General features: G+C 46.2%; 1 protein-coding gene across 1 annotated transcript in view; it reads right to left on the reverse strand.

Annotated features, from left to right (window-relative positions):
* The window catches only part of LOC118077436 (filaggrin-2-like), a 49,896-nt gene extending 40,867 nt beyond the window's left edge, over window positions 1-9,029 (reverse strand). The window contains exon 1 of the mRNA XM_035101053.2: window positions 8,235-9,029. Within this exon, the coding sequence (XP_034956944.2) occupies window positions 8,235-8,573 (339 nt within the window). The 5' untranslated portion in view covers window positions 8,574-9,029. The remainder of the gene's footprint in view (window positions 1-8,234) is intronic.
* Window positions 9,030-16,954: the final 7,925 nt, after the last annotated feature.

Raw genomic sequence — 16,954 nt, forward strand, 5'->3', positions numbered from 1 at the left:
TGTGGCGGGGTGAGCTCCCGTTGCTCGGTCCCAGCTCCTGCCAACCTAGCAGTTCGAAAGCACATCAAAATGCAAGTAGATAAATAGGTACCGCTACAGTGGGAAGGTAAACGGCGTTTCCGTGTGCTGCTCTGGTTCGCCAGAAGTGGCTTTGTCATGCTGGCCACATGACCTGGAAACTATACGCCGGCTCCCTCGGCCAATAATGCGAGATGAGTGTGCAACCCCAGAGTCGGTCACGACTGGACCTAATGGTCAGGGGTCCCTTTACCTTTACCTAGCTGATTTATAGAAGATAAAATTCAGATTTTCTGAGTTTCTAGCCAAAGAGTAGTGCATTCTATGACGACTGAGCAGTGGCATGCCATTACTTAGACAGTGTAACATTCTAACCCTTGCCCAAACTTGATGCATTACTGATCTGTTATGCTTTGGGTTTAACAGCCTTAATATACGCCTGGTTCTGGCATGAACAACTCTCCCCAAATGCTTCTCTGAATACACATAGCTGCCTTGTATGACTCAGGCTGCTGGTCTGTCTAGCCTGCTGGTAGTAGATCTACAAGGCTCTCCAGCGCTTCAGAGAAGGATGCTTTGAGTGTTGCCACCCAGTATGGCCAAGCAGTCTCTTTTCATATCAGACAGCCCTGTATTTCGAGGGGTGCCCAGGGAGATGCCTTCTTTCCATGTGGCCAACACTGGAAATACAGAATGAGAAAAGGGGACCAGATAAGTGGTCACCTTAATAGGAAAGCCACAAATGAAGCCTCAAAGTGCCCTGGGTGGGAAACAACCCATTTCAGTTTCATTTCCAGGGTCGAGGGAAGGAAAAGGAAGCAGCATTGTTTCTTGGGAGCCTTTGAGGTTTCAATCAGAAAGGAATAATTTTCTGTTGGTAAGCGCTGCTAGACCTTACCTTCCAAGTCCCAGACTGCAGAATCTGGGACCGGCAGCCGTGTGACACCGGAAGTTGCGTCGACGAAACTTCCGGTGTCGCTTTGCCCTTCTATGGGCACCAAAAATGGCCACCGGCGGCTTCAAAAGTCGCTTGTACGCATGTCAGGAAGTGCGTCGACGCAACTTCCGGTGTCGCTCCGCCCATCTATGGGCACCAAAAATGGCCGCCGCCGACACCGGAAGTCGCGTCTATGCACTTCCGGACATGCATAGATGCGACTTTTGAAGCCGGCGGTGGCCATTTTTGGTGTCCATAGAAGGGCAAATTGGAAAGAAAAAAAATGGCCGCCGGCAGGAGAAAATAACGGAGAAAAACGGGAGACGATGTGATACGGGGGGCCACCGGGAAAAGGTAAGTAAAATCTGGGTTTTCCCGGAGAAAACGGGGTACTTGGCAGCTATGCTGCTAGACAGTGGAACAGACTCCCTTAGAAGGTGCTGGGGTCTCTTTCATTGGAGGTTTTTAGGCAGAGGTTGGGTGGCCATCTGTCATGGATGCATTAGCTAAGAATCCTGCATTGCAGGGGGTTGGACTAGATGACCCTCGGGGGTATTCTTCCAACTCTACAATTCTATGACAATTCACACAGTGCAGCGGAAAGCTGACAGTGGCAATGCTGCCCCAAGACATTTTGATGCTCTTGGCAAAGAACAAGAAGCCCCCCCCCCCCATACAAAAACCAATAGGGCTACCACCTGAATCCCATTTCAACACGGGCAACAGGGCAGGGCAGTCTGTTCCTGAGAGCAGCAGCTTATCTCACAGACTACTTGACCTACATGTCTCTGGTCTCCAGCAGTTTCCTGGTGCTCCCTGTTCTCCAGCATCTGCTACCTGAGGCAGCTCCCTCACTCTGACTAATGGTAGGCTGGTCCCTGGCTGAAGGATTTCCTTTTGCTTCATTAAGTTTAAAAAGATAGGCAGACACCCCCCAGCCAACTTGTCTCATAGCACAATTCCTTCCTCCACCTGAAAGGAATCATGCAACCTATTTCTTATTAATTCAATTTTTAAAACAGCAGAAGGGATAACAGTGAGATGACTGCCAATGAATAGGGGTACAAAGCAAAATGGAAAGTGATTTTGGAACAGGAGCAGGGCAGGGAACTAACTGGGATTTTAATTAATTAAAGGAGATTTGGGTAATCTGGGAAAGGAAATTAACGGGGGAATTTATTTGGGGAGATTTAGCTGGGATATTAATCGGCTTACTTTCTCTGAAATGTAAGTAATTATTTGTAAATTTGCATCCATACTTATAACCCTGCTACTGTTACATGGATGTGGGTGGTGCTGTGGTCTAAACCACTGAGCCTAGGGCTTGCCAATCAGAAGGTCGGCGGTTGAAATCCCCGCGACAGGGTGAGCTCCTGTTGCTTGGTCCGTGCTCCTGCCAACCTAGCAGCTCGAAAGCATGTCAAAGTGCTAGTAGATAAATAGGTACCACTCCAGTGGGAAGGTAAATGGTGTTTCCATGCGCTGCTCTGGTTGGGCAGAAGCAGCTTAGTCATGCTGGCCATGACCTGGAAGCTGTCTGCAGACAAACACCGGCTCCCTTGGCCAGTAAAGCGAGATGAGCGTCGCAACCCCAGAGTCACCCGCAACTGGACATAAAGGTCAGGGGTCCCTTTACCCTTTACCTTACTGTTACATGAGGTTGGCAGAATTTCACCAACCATTTCTTTCCTAGGAAGATGGACTATCTCATAGCATAGCTAGTACCCAGCCCTAATACGGCTGCAGAAGTGATGTTGCTTGGTGCCACATTGGAGACGGGAGAATTTTTTCAACACTGACATGCTGAGACTGGGCTTAAGCGCCAACCCCAAAGTGATTCTGCCTAGCACTGTGATACTGCAATGTAGCTGAAGGGCACCATGTGCAGTTTTGCTGGTGCAGCAGTGCTGAGCGTTGGGTTACAAAGTCATTTGTATCATGCCCATTTGGCGAGGGGAGGGGGCAGTATTAGAGTGAATAGTTTTTATGGTAATTTAAATGTACAAAATGCTTTACAATTCCTTTATCTCCTACAACAACTCCTGGTGGCAAGTATACTCATTTTATACATGGTGAACAGAGATTGAGAAAGACTGGCTTGCCAAAATAACCCAGGGCTCATCCCTCCCACTTCCCGAAACTTACCGTAAAGAATTCCAGCCATGCACTTTTGCGTAAAGGCATATGAACTGGCTGATCTCAGATATAGCACACAAATAATAATAATAATAATAATAATAATAATAATAATAATAATAATAATATATTATTATTATTTATACCCCGCCCATCTGGCCGGGTCTCCCCAGCCACTCTGGGCGGCTTCCAACAGAAAAATAAAACACAATAATCTATTAAACGCCTCCCTGAACAGGGCTGCCTTCAGATGTCTTCTAAAAGTCTGGTAGTTGTTTTCCTTTTTGACATCTGTTGGGAGGGTGTTCCACAGGGCAGGCGCCACCACCCAAAAGGCCCTCTGCCTAGTTCCCTGCAACTTGGCTTCTCGCAACAAGGGAACCGCCAGAAGGCCCTCGGTGCTGGACCTCAGTGTCCGGGCAGAATGATGGAGGTGGAGACGCTCCTTCAGGTATACTGGACCGAGGCCATTTAGGGCTTTAAAGGTCAGCACCGACACTTTGAAATCTTAATCACAAGAGGTGGAAGGTGGACAGGGTGACTTCTCCAATCATAGAAATAGCTGTCAACTAAATCAGTGATTGGCTGATTCAGCCGATTTGTTTCTGTTCTCCATGTGAGCACTTGTGTGCAAGAAATGATTATGGGAACTGGCCTCCAGGGAACGAGCTGCTACAATTTGAACTTAAGGACCCCAAACTACATGTTGGGCAGAATGTGCATCTTTTGCCAGTGAGAGCTGCAGCTACATATCTCTTTCCTCATATACTGCCCATAACATTTAAAGAAGATGCCTCACTTGATGTCATGCTCAGTTTTCCTATCCATCCCCCTGCAGAAAAAGCAGCAGATGATGAAGGGATGCTGGGGCAGGGAAGCTCTGAGCATCGTCTATTGTGTTGTGCATTTTCTAAAGATTACAGCAGATCTCCCTTTTCCAGCATAGTTTCCCCCAGAAATTTTGGGTTACAACTCCCATCAGCCTTAGCCCAAGACATCAGGAGGGCACCAGGTTAACAAAAGTTGCAGTAGAGAGGCATGGGAGGAAAGACTTTGCCTGGCAGCTGCCTTACAGTCCATATTAGCATGTACTTTGACTTCCAGACCTACAAAAACAATGTGTGTTGCAGAGGATTCTCTGGTGAGGGTTATACATGCAGGCTGGTGTCCAGACCTGCCCTTGATGAGCTGTGATTGCACCCTAAAACATTCCCAGCACCCCTCCCCTTGTAGTTTTACATTCCAGGGAAAGATCTCTAGTGGTGGGCAAGGTGCCTTTCAAGGACAACTGTCAACCATTGTTCATTTTTCATGGAGTAATCATAGATACAACTCCATGGAACCAAGGACCAGAATGTTTCTTAACACAGTTTGACACCATCGAGGATGGCCACTTTGGCTCCCAGTGTGCCTCCTGCTTCTTCAGGGATGAGTTTAAAAATCCATATATGGTCAAAAAGCCAGATCAAAGTTCAGTTGCATTTGTCTCCAGTAGCTCACACAACAGAGAACATGCCTGCACATTTATCCATTTGCATGTCATAAACACTGGGTGTAGTATTCACATAACTGAGGAATAAACAGTGTCTCTTAAAATTAAATCACAGTGCTGCCAGTGTGTGTGTGTGTGTAATTTTTTTTGGTTTTCAGATTGGCACTCGCTGCCTACGTTAGACACTTCAGTGAAGCAATCCTTGAGGAGATTACCATCTGTTTACAGAACATGAGGGCTTTGCAGGAACCTGCCTTGGGTAGTTCAACTGTTTCACTTTGAAAACAACCTTCTGCCTTCCCTATGAGGTCTTAGTACACCTCAGGAGAGAGGTGGTTGGGAGAAAACTGTATGCTGCTGCAATGACATTTCTTCTTCAAACTTCTAAAGACTTTCATTCCACTCAAATCTAAAGGACATCTCCAGTGATCTATGAAAAGTATCCATGTGCTTAAAGTACTAAGGAAGATCTCTTGGTGTTCGCCTAACTTCATAAGGCTATATGTGGGTGCCTGCCAAAGGACCTTCCTGTCATCAGAGGTAAGGCCTTGTACCTATTGTACACATTGAGCAGAATGTGCTGGAAGACAGAGGTGTTTGCATCAAAAGACCTTCTGCGCTTGCCAGTTCAGCCGGAAATGGCACAGGTTTGAGTATCTGAAATACCATCTCCACCTACATGAAGCTGCCCCTCAGCAAAGATCGTCACAGGCCCTTCTGTTCCAGATGCTGTTGCCCTCTGACATTAGGCAAATCATGGCTAACGGAGAGAGAAGGTGCCTTCTTGGTGGTGGCACCAATATTGTGGAACTCCTTCCCTAGGTACTTACTATATTTTGGCATCAGATAATGGCTGTTCCATACTCTCAAGCACTAGAACCTGGTTTCTGCATTCTGGGCCACCTATCAGCTGTTAGACTAAGCTACCTCATAGGGCTGCTGTGAGTGGGGAGGGACCTATGTATGCCATCCTTGTGCTTCTTGGAGGAAAGATGGAATATATAGGCAATAAATAAATATTAATTGTTTTGATTGAATGGTATTTTGGGGGAGCTCATGGGTTTTATTCACCCACTGCCTTTTTTTTTTGCATTATGAATGCATGGACTTTGTTCATTTGCTGCTTCTGCTGTTTGTATCCTGTTTGTAGTATTATAATTATTATAGTCCTGACGATTTTGTTAGGCGCCTAGAACCGTCTGCAGAAAAGCATGATGAATGAATAAATGAATGAATGAAACCTTTTTTAAAATCCACTTCAGACAGTAGGGTGGTATGTGGGGGACATGTTTTTGAAAGCTCTCCCCACCAACACAAATAAAAAGCTCCCTCCATGAAGTAAACTAGGACACCAGGAATATTCTCTAGGATGTGTTAGTTTATTACATGTTTGGAACTTTTAACTTTGGAATGCATTTGGGAATATGGCACCCCACCACATTCCGAAGTGGTGCAGTCTAGAATTCTGTTATCTTATACAGTGGACGCTCGGGTTGCGAACGTGATCCGTGCGGGAGGCACATTCGTGACCTGCAGCGTTCGCAACCCACAGTGCCACGCCTGCGCATGCTCAGGCCGTGGTTCGGTGCTTCTGCGCATGCGCATGACATCATTTTGTGCTTCTGTGCATGCGCGAGCGCCGAAACCCGGAAGTAACCCGTTCTGGTACTTCCGGGTTCGGCGTGGTGTGCAACCTGGAAACGCGCAACCCGAAGCATCTGTAACCCAAGGTATGACTGTATCTTCATGCCTCTTTTTATTACCAGTGGCAACAGTGAGGGATGAAGGGCTAGTTAGAGGGCAGGAAGGGATGGCTGAATGGCAACTTTTGAGTCCTCTTTGCTCTTCTCTGCAAATCGTTCAGATGCTAATAGAGCAGCGGACAAGGTACAAACGATGAGGCTGAACCTATCCTGCTAACGGAAAACTTGTTTAATAGACATTACCTTCTCCAAGAACCCATAGTGGCACAGCTGCATGTTGGAGGGTATGGAGTTGCTCCATCTCTGTGTGCGGGATGGTTACGATCTTTAACAGAATTCTCCTGAAACTACAGTCCCCACAATTCCCTGGGAAGCTTCTCAACAGAGATCCTCAGAAGTGCATTTTTGTCACCCTGGGGGCCTTCCATGTGACTATTCACTAATAGACAGTTGTTAACATTCGTCACATAACACCTCGTCATCTCCTTTTAAGGAAAATGGTGGTTGCATCACATTTCATCTCCATTCAGACTGAAATTTTACTTTATGCAACATGAATCATATCCAAAACATATATTTAAAGGGGAAAACACAGCTCTCATGATTCCTTGATGGAAGCCATGGTATAAATGTGCTTTAAATGTGCATGTGACTATGGTCACGTATTACATAATGCCTGCAATGTTACTTGTGAATAGTGAGTGACATAGCCACTCTCCCCATGTGTCTGCAGGATTGTGACCTTTTGTCCCGTCTGCAAATATTCCCCCCTCCCCATGCTTCCTCTTCTGTACCATCCCACTGTGGGTGTGTTTATGTAGCCCTCAAAAAAAATTGTGGACAACTTTTAAGGCTATCGAGGGGCTGGAGCAACTCCCCTATGAGGAAAGGTCATGATGCTTGGGCCTTCCTTAGTTTTGGGGGGCGGGGCGGGAAAAAGGCAAGTAAAGGAGCACATTATCATAACAAAAATTATGCATGCTATGAAGGAAGTGGATAGAGAGAAGTCTGTCACCCCTCTCTCATAACATTAGAGCCAGGGCATCATCCGGTGAAGGTCAATGGTGGGAGCACAGGCAAAAGGAAGTACCGTACTTTTGCACAGAGTCTATAGTTAAACGATGGAATCCACTGCCGCACGATGTGTCAAAGGCCACCAACTTTGACAGCTTCAGAAGAGGAACATAAGGAAATCAACGGCGTGGAGAAAAAGGCTATCAGTGGCAACTTACGTTGGCTATGTTCTACTTCCGCTATTGCAGGCAAATCTGCCTCTCAATACCAGTTGCTGGGGATCACAAGCAGGCAGGATGCTGTTGCACTCAGATTCTGCTTATGAGTCTCCCACAGGCCTCTGATTGGCTACTGCGAGAACAGGATGCTAGACTAGATGCTAGACTTTGGCCTGGACCAGCAGGGTTCTTATTGATGCTTAGCCATTATTGCAAACCCAATTATATTCCTTTGAAGCTCTACACTTTAATTCTCCTAAGCTGGAGAACATATTTGTTCTTATTTCATTCATTTAAAAACCTGTAAACGGCTACCATCCATCCCCCATAAACACAGAGACCAAGGCTATCCCCACCTATTACACCTGAGGACTGACAACAGGACTTCACAACTGCTGTTGGCTTTGGACTAGGAAGTCTAGAAACAAAATCTTGAAGCTTATATTGTGTGGCATTAGATATTGATAGTCTTTGGATTGTGCCAGAGCTGTCCTGGTAACCTGAAGCAGAGAACTGAAATTACAGCAATTAACAGCAACATAGGCAGGTGATAACTTGCCACCCTCCAATGGTACTCTAAACTAAAGCTGCCACAAGAAGTAGCCACCTGAATCAACCACCTAAAGGAGCTCTCTCTCACACTGTTTTGCACATTGGTCAATACAAAGAGAGGCATCATCTTACCTTCCCATTCAAATAATAGTATGCAATCTTACCTTTCCAATTAAGGCGGCGAATTGGTTATTGAGTGTCCTGATCTCATCTTTCTCCTTGGTCTTGATCTCCTGCAAGGAGGGATCTATATCCAGGTGTAGCGGAGTCAGGAGCCGTTTGTTGACCGAAACCTTTGGGTAAGAGCAGCGGCTGTGTCCGGTGAGGCTCGAAGAGCTGAAATTGTTTCTGCTGGTGCTCACACCCATGGTGGGGCTGCTGCAGGCCCCGTACCTTGAAGAAGGGGAGCACGAACGCTCTCTCCGCATGCTAAAAGAGCCTCCTGGCGAAGCGAAGGAGCTGCTGTTGCTACGGCTCCGGAAGTCCCTCAAGTGGCTAGTCATTGTGGCTACAAGGAGGCCGGATGAAGCACAAGCCCTTCTAGGTACTACTGCAAAAGAGAAGAAGCACACCGGGGAGCAGCGTAGATTTCAATTCCTCTCTGTGCTGAGCTCAGTTTAGCTAATGAATTACAAACACCTGTTCTGCTATGTTCATAAAGTAAGGAGGGTGTGACTGTTGATGTAATCCAGATCAACCTGTTGGCTTTCTCTCTCTCCCCCTCCCTTCCTCCTTCCCGCCTGCCTTTTGTAGTTTTGTTTGTGAGGTGAGCGCACATGCTCAGGCACTTGTAGTTGAAAAAGAAAAAGAAAAACAACTCAAAGCAAAAAATTACTCACTTTGCAGCCATCTAGATGCACACACAGTAAGGGTGGAGAGGCTTCCTCAGCCTTAAATGGCAAAAGGGAGCTTTGAAAGGTTGAGTGAAAGATCACAGAAGAGCGACCGGCCGAGAGGACAGCATGTCAGGATGTTTTCTCAATAATGACCCAAACCGAGTGAATCAAAAGAAACACGTGGTAAAAACTATACACTGGTTAAGGAGTGATTTAGCATTTCCAGTTCATTCCTTTTCAGGCTGTTTGAATGCTAAGAGATATCACAAGGGCCTTCTATCTCCTTTTGTCTAATAGTTAAAACAAGGTGGTTGTGAGTTCATTTTAAATGCACCAAAGTGAAAAGTAGAGAATTATTCCATGCAAGGGGATAGGTGATAGCCAGTGGTGTTTTTTTCCCCAAGGGGGTGGGCAGGGTTACGCATACCCTTAAACATTTTGTGAATCTAAGTTTGGCTTCATTGAGGGGCAGTATTTCATTATGAGTAGGAAAATGAGAGTAACCCAAAAAAATTTTTTTTTAAAAAAAGCACTGGTACTAGCACACAGCCACTAGCCAACATACACTAGGGGTTAGGAATTCAATCTTTGCAAATGCCTGTACAAACTGGCCTGAGTCGCACCTCTTGGACTAATGGGCAGATTTTGCACTTTTCCATTTTTGGCTCAATTAAAGTGTCAAAAGGCATTTAAAAAAATAGAAATATGAGAAATGTAGATTAGATATAGATATATAGATATAAAATGCACATAGCAAAATGCAAAGGCAAGCCAAGAGTGCATATCGTAGTGTAGCCCACCACAGCACTATGTAATACTTTGGCTTGTGTAGCACACTTGCCACAATTAGAAGGTGCTGGTTTTTCCGGATGAAGATGCCATTTCAATCTCAAGCATGTGATTTCAGTGGCCACAATCTGGCGCACGTCTACGCCCACATCTCTTCCTATTGAAATTAGGTGGTTTAAGTGGATTTCCCTTGTTCTCTTATAATGGCAATGGCACCCACCTGAGAGGGGCCAGAATTGAATTTCTGTGAGTTCCAGATTGGGGGGGGGAAGCCCTGGGGAAATCCTATTCCATACCCACCAACATTTCTCAGATGAAAATAGGGGAAAGTGGGACATTCTGGGATTAAATCAGAAACCAGGACAGGTTCTGTTAATCCAGCATTGTCCCTGGAAAATAGAGACATTGGGAGGGTAGGCCAAACCAGAGCTACACTTCGTTGGAGAAGCTAATCTCGTTCTGTCTAGCCCTTTGTAGTATAAGAAATATATGTAATTACCTGTTTACATTCACTTCACTGCTGTGGTATTTAAGGGGAAATGTCTGCCAACACTTATGAAGTGGCTAGGAAATATTTAAGAGGAAAACAACTATTAGGCATATTGCTGAGGAGGAGTGTGAACTGGTTCCACCGTTGGACTGGTATCAGATGCCCCAGTTTGGGATGTTCCAAATTAGTTTGGTAAATTCTGATGACATAGGACAAATATTATTTGCACTGCTTATCCCCCTGGGCACTGCCATTCCAGGCATTTATTTCATATTTGCAGTGTTTTAGGCATTCATTTTTTGTGTATCATCACAACATCCTGCTGGAGTTGAACATATCCCAGGGCCCCCACCACGCAGGCCTAGCATTGCATGAGCTTCCCCTAAAGTGGGGGGGGGGGGGAGAGAGAGTATAGTAATGACCAGTATGGTCAAAAAATTGGCTGTTTCAAATCCGATCCAAAGCAAAACTGATCAGCAAGGGGTTCTTTTATGACATCTTATGTGATGCTTCTTGGCAGTGTGGCTTATGATCATGCCTCCTCTGGCCCAGTTTGGTTCATCACCATTTTATTTTCATGGGCAGCCATAGCAAGTTAACTTTTTTGCTTTCACTTTATTATTTATTTATTTATTTATTTATTTATTTATTTATTTATTTATACCCTGCCCATCTGGCTGGGTTTCCCCCACCACTCTGGGCGGCTTCCAACAAATACCGAAATACATTAAAATATCACAGCTTAAAAACTTCCCTAAACAGGGCTGCCTTTAGGTGTTTTCTAAATGTCAGGTAGCTGTTTATCTCCACAGGGCGGGTGCCACTACCGAGAAGGCCCTCTGCCTGGTTCCCTGTAGCTTTGCTTCTCGCAGTGAGGGAACCGCCAGAAGGCACTGAAAAAAGGCCCTGAAAAAAAACTGCTGCAAGCAATGATCGAGGAGTTTCATCATGGTGGCAACGAGAGATCTTTGATTTCTTTGTTATGGCAGGGGGAATGACAAAAAAAATTCATGAACAGCTTTGAAGTAGCCACATAAGTATTTGATTGTTTTGAGCATCAAGAGATGTCTAGAGAAGGGCACAGTCCAGCTCGATCCTCAGTTACCATACATATATAGAGAGAGGGAGAGAGAGAGGGAGAGAGTGCAGGTCTCCCGCACGACTGAAAAGCCAGTCCTATCAGATTTCAGTGCTGCTCCCCCAACCTTTGTTCATTGCATTGGAAAAGTATGCAAACCCTCACAGTTACCAAAGCTTCTTTTAAAAAATCTTACTAGCAAGCCAGGTCAGGGCCGGCCCTATGGCCAGGCTGGGTGGCGCAGGGCACCACGGCGCCCGCCGGTCCGCCGCACAGCTGCGCCTGTGGCAGCCACGCTGCGCCCACCCGCCCACCGCACAGGGAAACAGGGCGGGAGGGCGCCAGAGAGATCACGCTGTGTCTGCCCGCCACGCAGCAGCGCCTGTGGCAGCCGCACTGCACGCTGCGCCCACCCGCCCACTGCGCTGGGAAACGGGGCGGGAAGGCGTCGGAGAGATCCGGCGCACCACAGCGCCAGGGGCGCTTAAGACGGCCCTGAGCCAGGTCTCCCACACAACTGAAAAACCAATCTTACCAGTTTTCGATATTATTGCCTTTTCTACTAACAACCACCACCACCACAACAAGGGCAGTATCCAACTAGCACATCCTATCAGTACAAGGATTTCCATTTGTACAACAGAATCTTCCCTTCTCCCACCCCACACATGCCCCACAGCCCACATCTACTCTGGAAGCTTGGGGGAACCCTGAGAAGAGATTTAGGGGGCACATTGAGGGAGGTGGGTTAGTTCCATTGTGCAAGCAGAAATCCTGGTGCTGACAGAACAGGGTACTTGCACTGCTTTGAATACAACCCTCAAGTGAAGTTCTGCAAGAATTATTGTCCACAGATCTGTACAACAGATCATAGATGTATGTCAGCTTTTTTTTTAAGGAGCACAGGCCCTGTTGTGCTATGAAAACAAAATTCCAGATGCTGTCATCCCACCATCCACAGGTGCTGCAGGAATTAGACATGCGGACAGATAGCGGCAATTGCACAACACTACATTTTCTGTGGGTGCACAGTTCCAAAAGTCCTGCCGCACTTTGTGATTTCTGTGCATGCTCAGTGAGGTGAAGCAGGTGGAGAAACGGAAGGGTCTTTGCATATACAAAGTAAGCACATTCCAGTCATTTACCACCCATTGGTCTGAATGAGATACAGAGGATGTTAATCCTTAGGGGCAAATTCAACTAGTGGGTCATAGTGGTGGAAGCCCGTACAAGGACTTCCGATAGCACAGCCAGGCTCCCCCCCCCTTGCTCTTCCCCCTTGGCCTTCACATATTTCCCCAAACTGGCTTTGGGTGTGTGTTTGGAGAACCAACAGAACAGCGTGCAGAGAGAGAAGAGCATTCATTCCTTCTGGCAAGTGGAAATTCTTGTGCTGATGATTCCACCATAGCACCACGTTGAATTCCTCCCATAAAATTCAGAAGTGTGTGGAAGCTGCCCTCCTATCCCAGATTCTGATTAAAGTAGAATGAGAAGGAAAAGAAATGGCCACAACTCTTCCCTGTGAAAACGCCCTCTGTTTCTCTCAACCGCAAAACTGGGCACATTATTTTTTTTTTGTCTTGCCAGTTTGAACTTGCAAAGAAAGGAGGGGATTATCTCTCTTTTTGCAAAACTATGGCCCAAAGCTGTCTCGAACCAATTATAATTAATACTCGTTGTAAAGATTTGAACGAAGTTTGGCAGGCCAATAGCTTTCCAAAGGCGAGCATGGTTAGCCATTTGTGGCTTGGCACCAGCAGAAGCCCTGCACAGCAGCACTTATGAAACCAGGTCAGTAGGCCAAATTGGTCAGGCCTCTTGTCCCATAATGGGTCCTTCAAACTGATAGCTCCAACAATATGTTAATAAACAATATTGGTTTTTAGTTTTTCCTCAAGAAAGCCCCACTGCCCCTCCAGATCACAAGGAGACCCTCCTTGGAGTCTGAAGAGGATGTCCTCTTTGGGCTCTGGGAAGGGTCTCTTCATGAGCCTAAGGACTCCCCACTTACGCCCATTTCACCAACCTGTGTAGGTTCCTGGAACATAACACCCGTGCAAGTGGGGAGTTACCAGTATTGAGCTGCTAGCAGAGCCTGCCCAACCATGAGGTGGGGTGAGGCACCTGCTTCAGGCAGTAGAAGTGCAAGAGCTGGTGCCCAGCCTGATCCACTACTTCCAAGAGGAAGGCATTCCAATGAGTGGCAATGCCTTGCAGAATGCCCTGGCTCTCATCACGCTTGGGCAAGAACTGGGGCATTCCAGCAGTAGCAGAAGGGGATGGTGGATCGTGGTGGTGCAGGGGCAGGAGGCAGCATGTTCCTGTTTCGCCTCAGGTGGCAAAACAGGATGAGCTACCCCGGAGGCTAGGCTGGTTGGAGGTGGGTAAGAATGCCACTGTTCCCTCCTTCATTCCGTTCTACGAGTCTGCACCTTTTGGGATTTTTCTTCTTAGTCTAAATCTCTCTGTTTCTCCTCTCAGTTCCCTCACTCCAAAATTCTCATTCTCCTTTAGCTTCTCCTCTGGGCAGAAGGGGCTTTCTGTAGGGAACCAACATGGGGTAAATTTACTCCTTTCCAACTTCTACAACAAATCTTTCAAGTCTCCATTACCTCCTTTGCCTCTAATCCAGGCATCCCCAAACTTTGGCCCTCCAGATGTTTTGGACTACATTCCCCATCTTCCCCAACCACTGGTCCTGTTAGCTAGGGATCATGGGAGTTGTAGGCCAAAACATCTGGAGGGCCACAGTTTGGGGGTGCCTGCTCTAATCCAAACTTTCTTCAATGCACGAACCTCATACGTGAGTTTTCTCTTTGACTCTTGCTTTGTGGATAGGGGCATTAAAAATACTCTTCATTCCTCTCGTTCTTTTAAAATGTTCTCATGATACTCTTCTCATTCCATTCCTGGCCATAAAGATCAGGGTGAGGTTTATTACCAAGTTAGGCTTTTCATTCTAGGATCCTTGTAGGGTAACCAAGATGGCTCCCATAGGTCTTTTCCCAACTTGCTCCATTTCCATAAGCTTCATTGTTGCAGCCAATACTCTAAACTTTTCTATCTTATGCGTTCTATTTCCCCCCACTTTGTATCATACCTTCTGACGTTTTGCAGATGAAAATCACACTTGTAACTTGCCTATTTTCACACTGGATCACTGCCAGAATTTTCACCTCAGAACTGCTTACAGATTGTTGAAGCTCTTTGCTGGCAGCTGTAAATCACCTGCAATCGCCTGCAAAAGGGGTGTTTTGTTAAAGATATACAGTGGTGCCTCGACTTACTAATTTAATCCATTCCGAAGGCACCTTCGTAAGTCAAAAAATTTGTAAGTCAAAAACCGCCATTGGAAACGTGATTTCCCATAGGAATGCATTGAAAACAGAAAAATTCGTAAGTCGAAGCAACCCTATCTAAAAATTCGTAAGTCAAAAAATTCCTATCTAAAACCGCCGCGGTTTTTTTGCGGATGTCGAGACATTTGTAAGCGCGTGGCCATTACCCCCATTTGTAAGTCGAAAAATTCGGTTGTCGAGTCGTTCGTAAGTCGAGGTACCACTGTAATAGAGAACACACAGTTGTCCTACAAAATGTTATCAGCAGTTCAAAACAAATCTTAACAGATGCAGCATATGAAAAGGTAGGCGCTGCAATATGTGCATTCGTGTTCATATCATAGAATCAAAGTGTTGGAAGGGATCTAATCCAGGCATAGGCAAATTCCGGTCCTCCAGATGTTTGGGACTACAAATCCCATCAACTCTAGCTAACAGGACCAGTTGTCAGGGATGATGGGAATTGTAGTCCCAAACATCTGGAGGGCCTGAGTTTGCCTATGCCTGATCTAATCCAACTCCTTGCAATGCAGGAATATGCAGCTGTCCCATATGGGGACTGAACTTGCAAACTTGGCATGATCAAACCAAGAGAGCTATGTGTGCTTTTACATGCATGTGTCCTACAACAGGAGTTACCAACCTCTTTGGACCATTGGGCACATTTGGGATTTTGAGAGAGGGCTGAGGGTATCATAAAATGGATGGTATTTCACTGGTTACACTGAACAAATCATAATCGTAATTGTAATTTATTATTTATATCCCGCCCATCTGGCTGGGTTTTCCAACCACTCTGGGCAGCTCCCAACAGAATATAAAAAATATGATAAAACACCAAACATTAAAAACTTCCCTAAACAGGGATGCCTTCAGATGTCTTCTAAAAGTCAGATAGTTGTTTATTTCCTTGACATCTGATGGGAGGGCATTCCACAGGGCGGGCGCCACTACTGAGAAGGCCCTCTGCCTGGTTCCCTGTAACCTCACTTCTCGCAGTGAGGGAACCGCCAAAAGGCCCTTGGAGCTGGACCTCGGTGTCCGGGCAGAATGATGGAGGTGGAGACGCTCCTTCAGGTACACTGGGCTGAGGCTGTTTAGGGCTTTAAAGGTCAGCACCAACACTTTGAATTGTGCTCGGAAACGTACTGGGAGCCAATGTAGATCTTTCAAGACCGGTGTTATGTGGTCTAGGTGGCTGCTCCCAGTCACCAGTCTAGCTGCTGCCTTCTGGATTAGTTGTAGTTTCCAGGTCACCTTCAAAGGTAGCCCCACATAGAGCGCATTGCAGTAGTCTAAGCGAGAGATAACTAGAGCATCCACCACTCTGGCAAGACAAACAAAGTTCACTGAGGACAGGTACAAGCTGTCACTACACGTACATATCTGTTTGTGTGAAAGAATATTCATTGATTTGTGCAGCTCAGCTGCTGCGTACACAGGTACATTGTCTGCACATTTATTGAATGTTATATTTGAATAACTTTGAGTATACACCTCAGCTATTTGTGTTCACAGGTACGCAGAGTGTATACTCACCGGATATAATGTGTGAACACCCCCATAAACTCACTGTAATGATTACAAGCAGAATTATTGAAATATTGGAGCTACTCTTGGTAAGTAGGGACCCAGGTGGCGCTGTGGGTTAAACCACTGAGCCTAGGGCTTGCTGATCAGAAGGTCGGCGGTTCGAATCCCTGTGACGGGGTGAGCTCCCGTTGCTTGGTCCCAGCTCCTGCCAACCTAGCAGTTCGAAAGCACGTCAAAATGCAAGTAGATAAATAGGAACCGCTACAGCGGGAAGGTAAACGGCGTTTCCATGTGCTGCTCTGGTTTGCCAGAAGCGGCTTTGTCATGCTGGCCACATGACCTGGAAGCTATACGCCGGCTCCCTCGGCCAATAATGCGAGATGAGCGCACAACCCCAGAGTCGGTCACGACTGGACCTAATGGTCAGGGGTCCCTTTACCTTTACCTTTACCTTGGTAAGTAGGCACAATGGGAGCAATCCTATGTAGGTCCTAATTCCCACAAAGTCTCTGTTTTTAAAATTTAATTCATTCATTCAAATTGCTCCAGATATATGCATGACTTTCTGTAACATTTTCTCTTATTGCCTTAAGTTGCCCTTGAGTTCCCTTCAAGCCTTCCCATTCTCTCTCCAAGGCTGGGCTGTACTTCAAATTTCAGAAAATGTTTTATGGCAGGAAGATATTGGCTCATACCTTATGGCAAACCTGGCCTGTCCTATAACTTATCAAGGTGTTTTGTGGTAAGGGGAAAGGCAGGGCAAAATGTTAGAGACATGGATTTTCCTGTTTTGTTTTGTTATGTAATTGTTTTCAGC

This window comes from Zootoca vivipara, chromosome 2 (assembly GCF_963506605.1).
Source record: "Zootoca vivipara chromosome 2, rZooViv1.1, whole genome shotgun sequence".
Taxonomy (NCBI): Eukaryota; Metazoa; Chordata; class Lepidosauria; order Squamata; family Lacertidae; genus Zootoca; species Zootoca vivipara.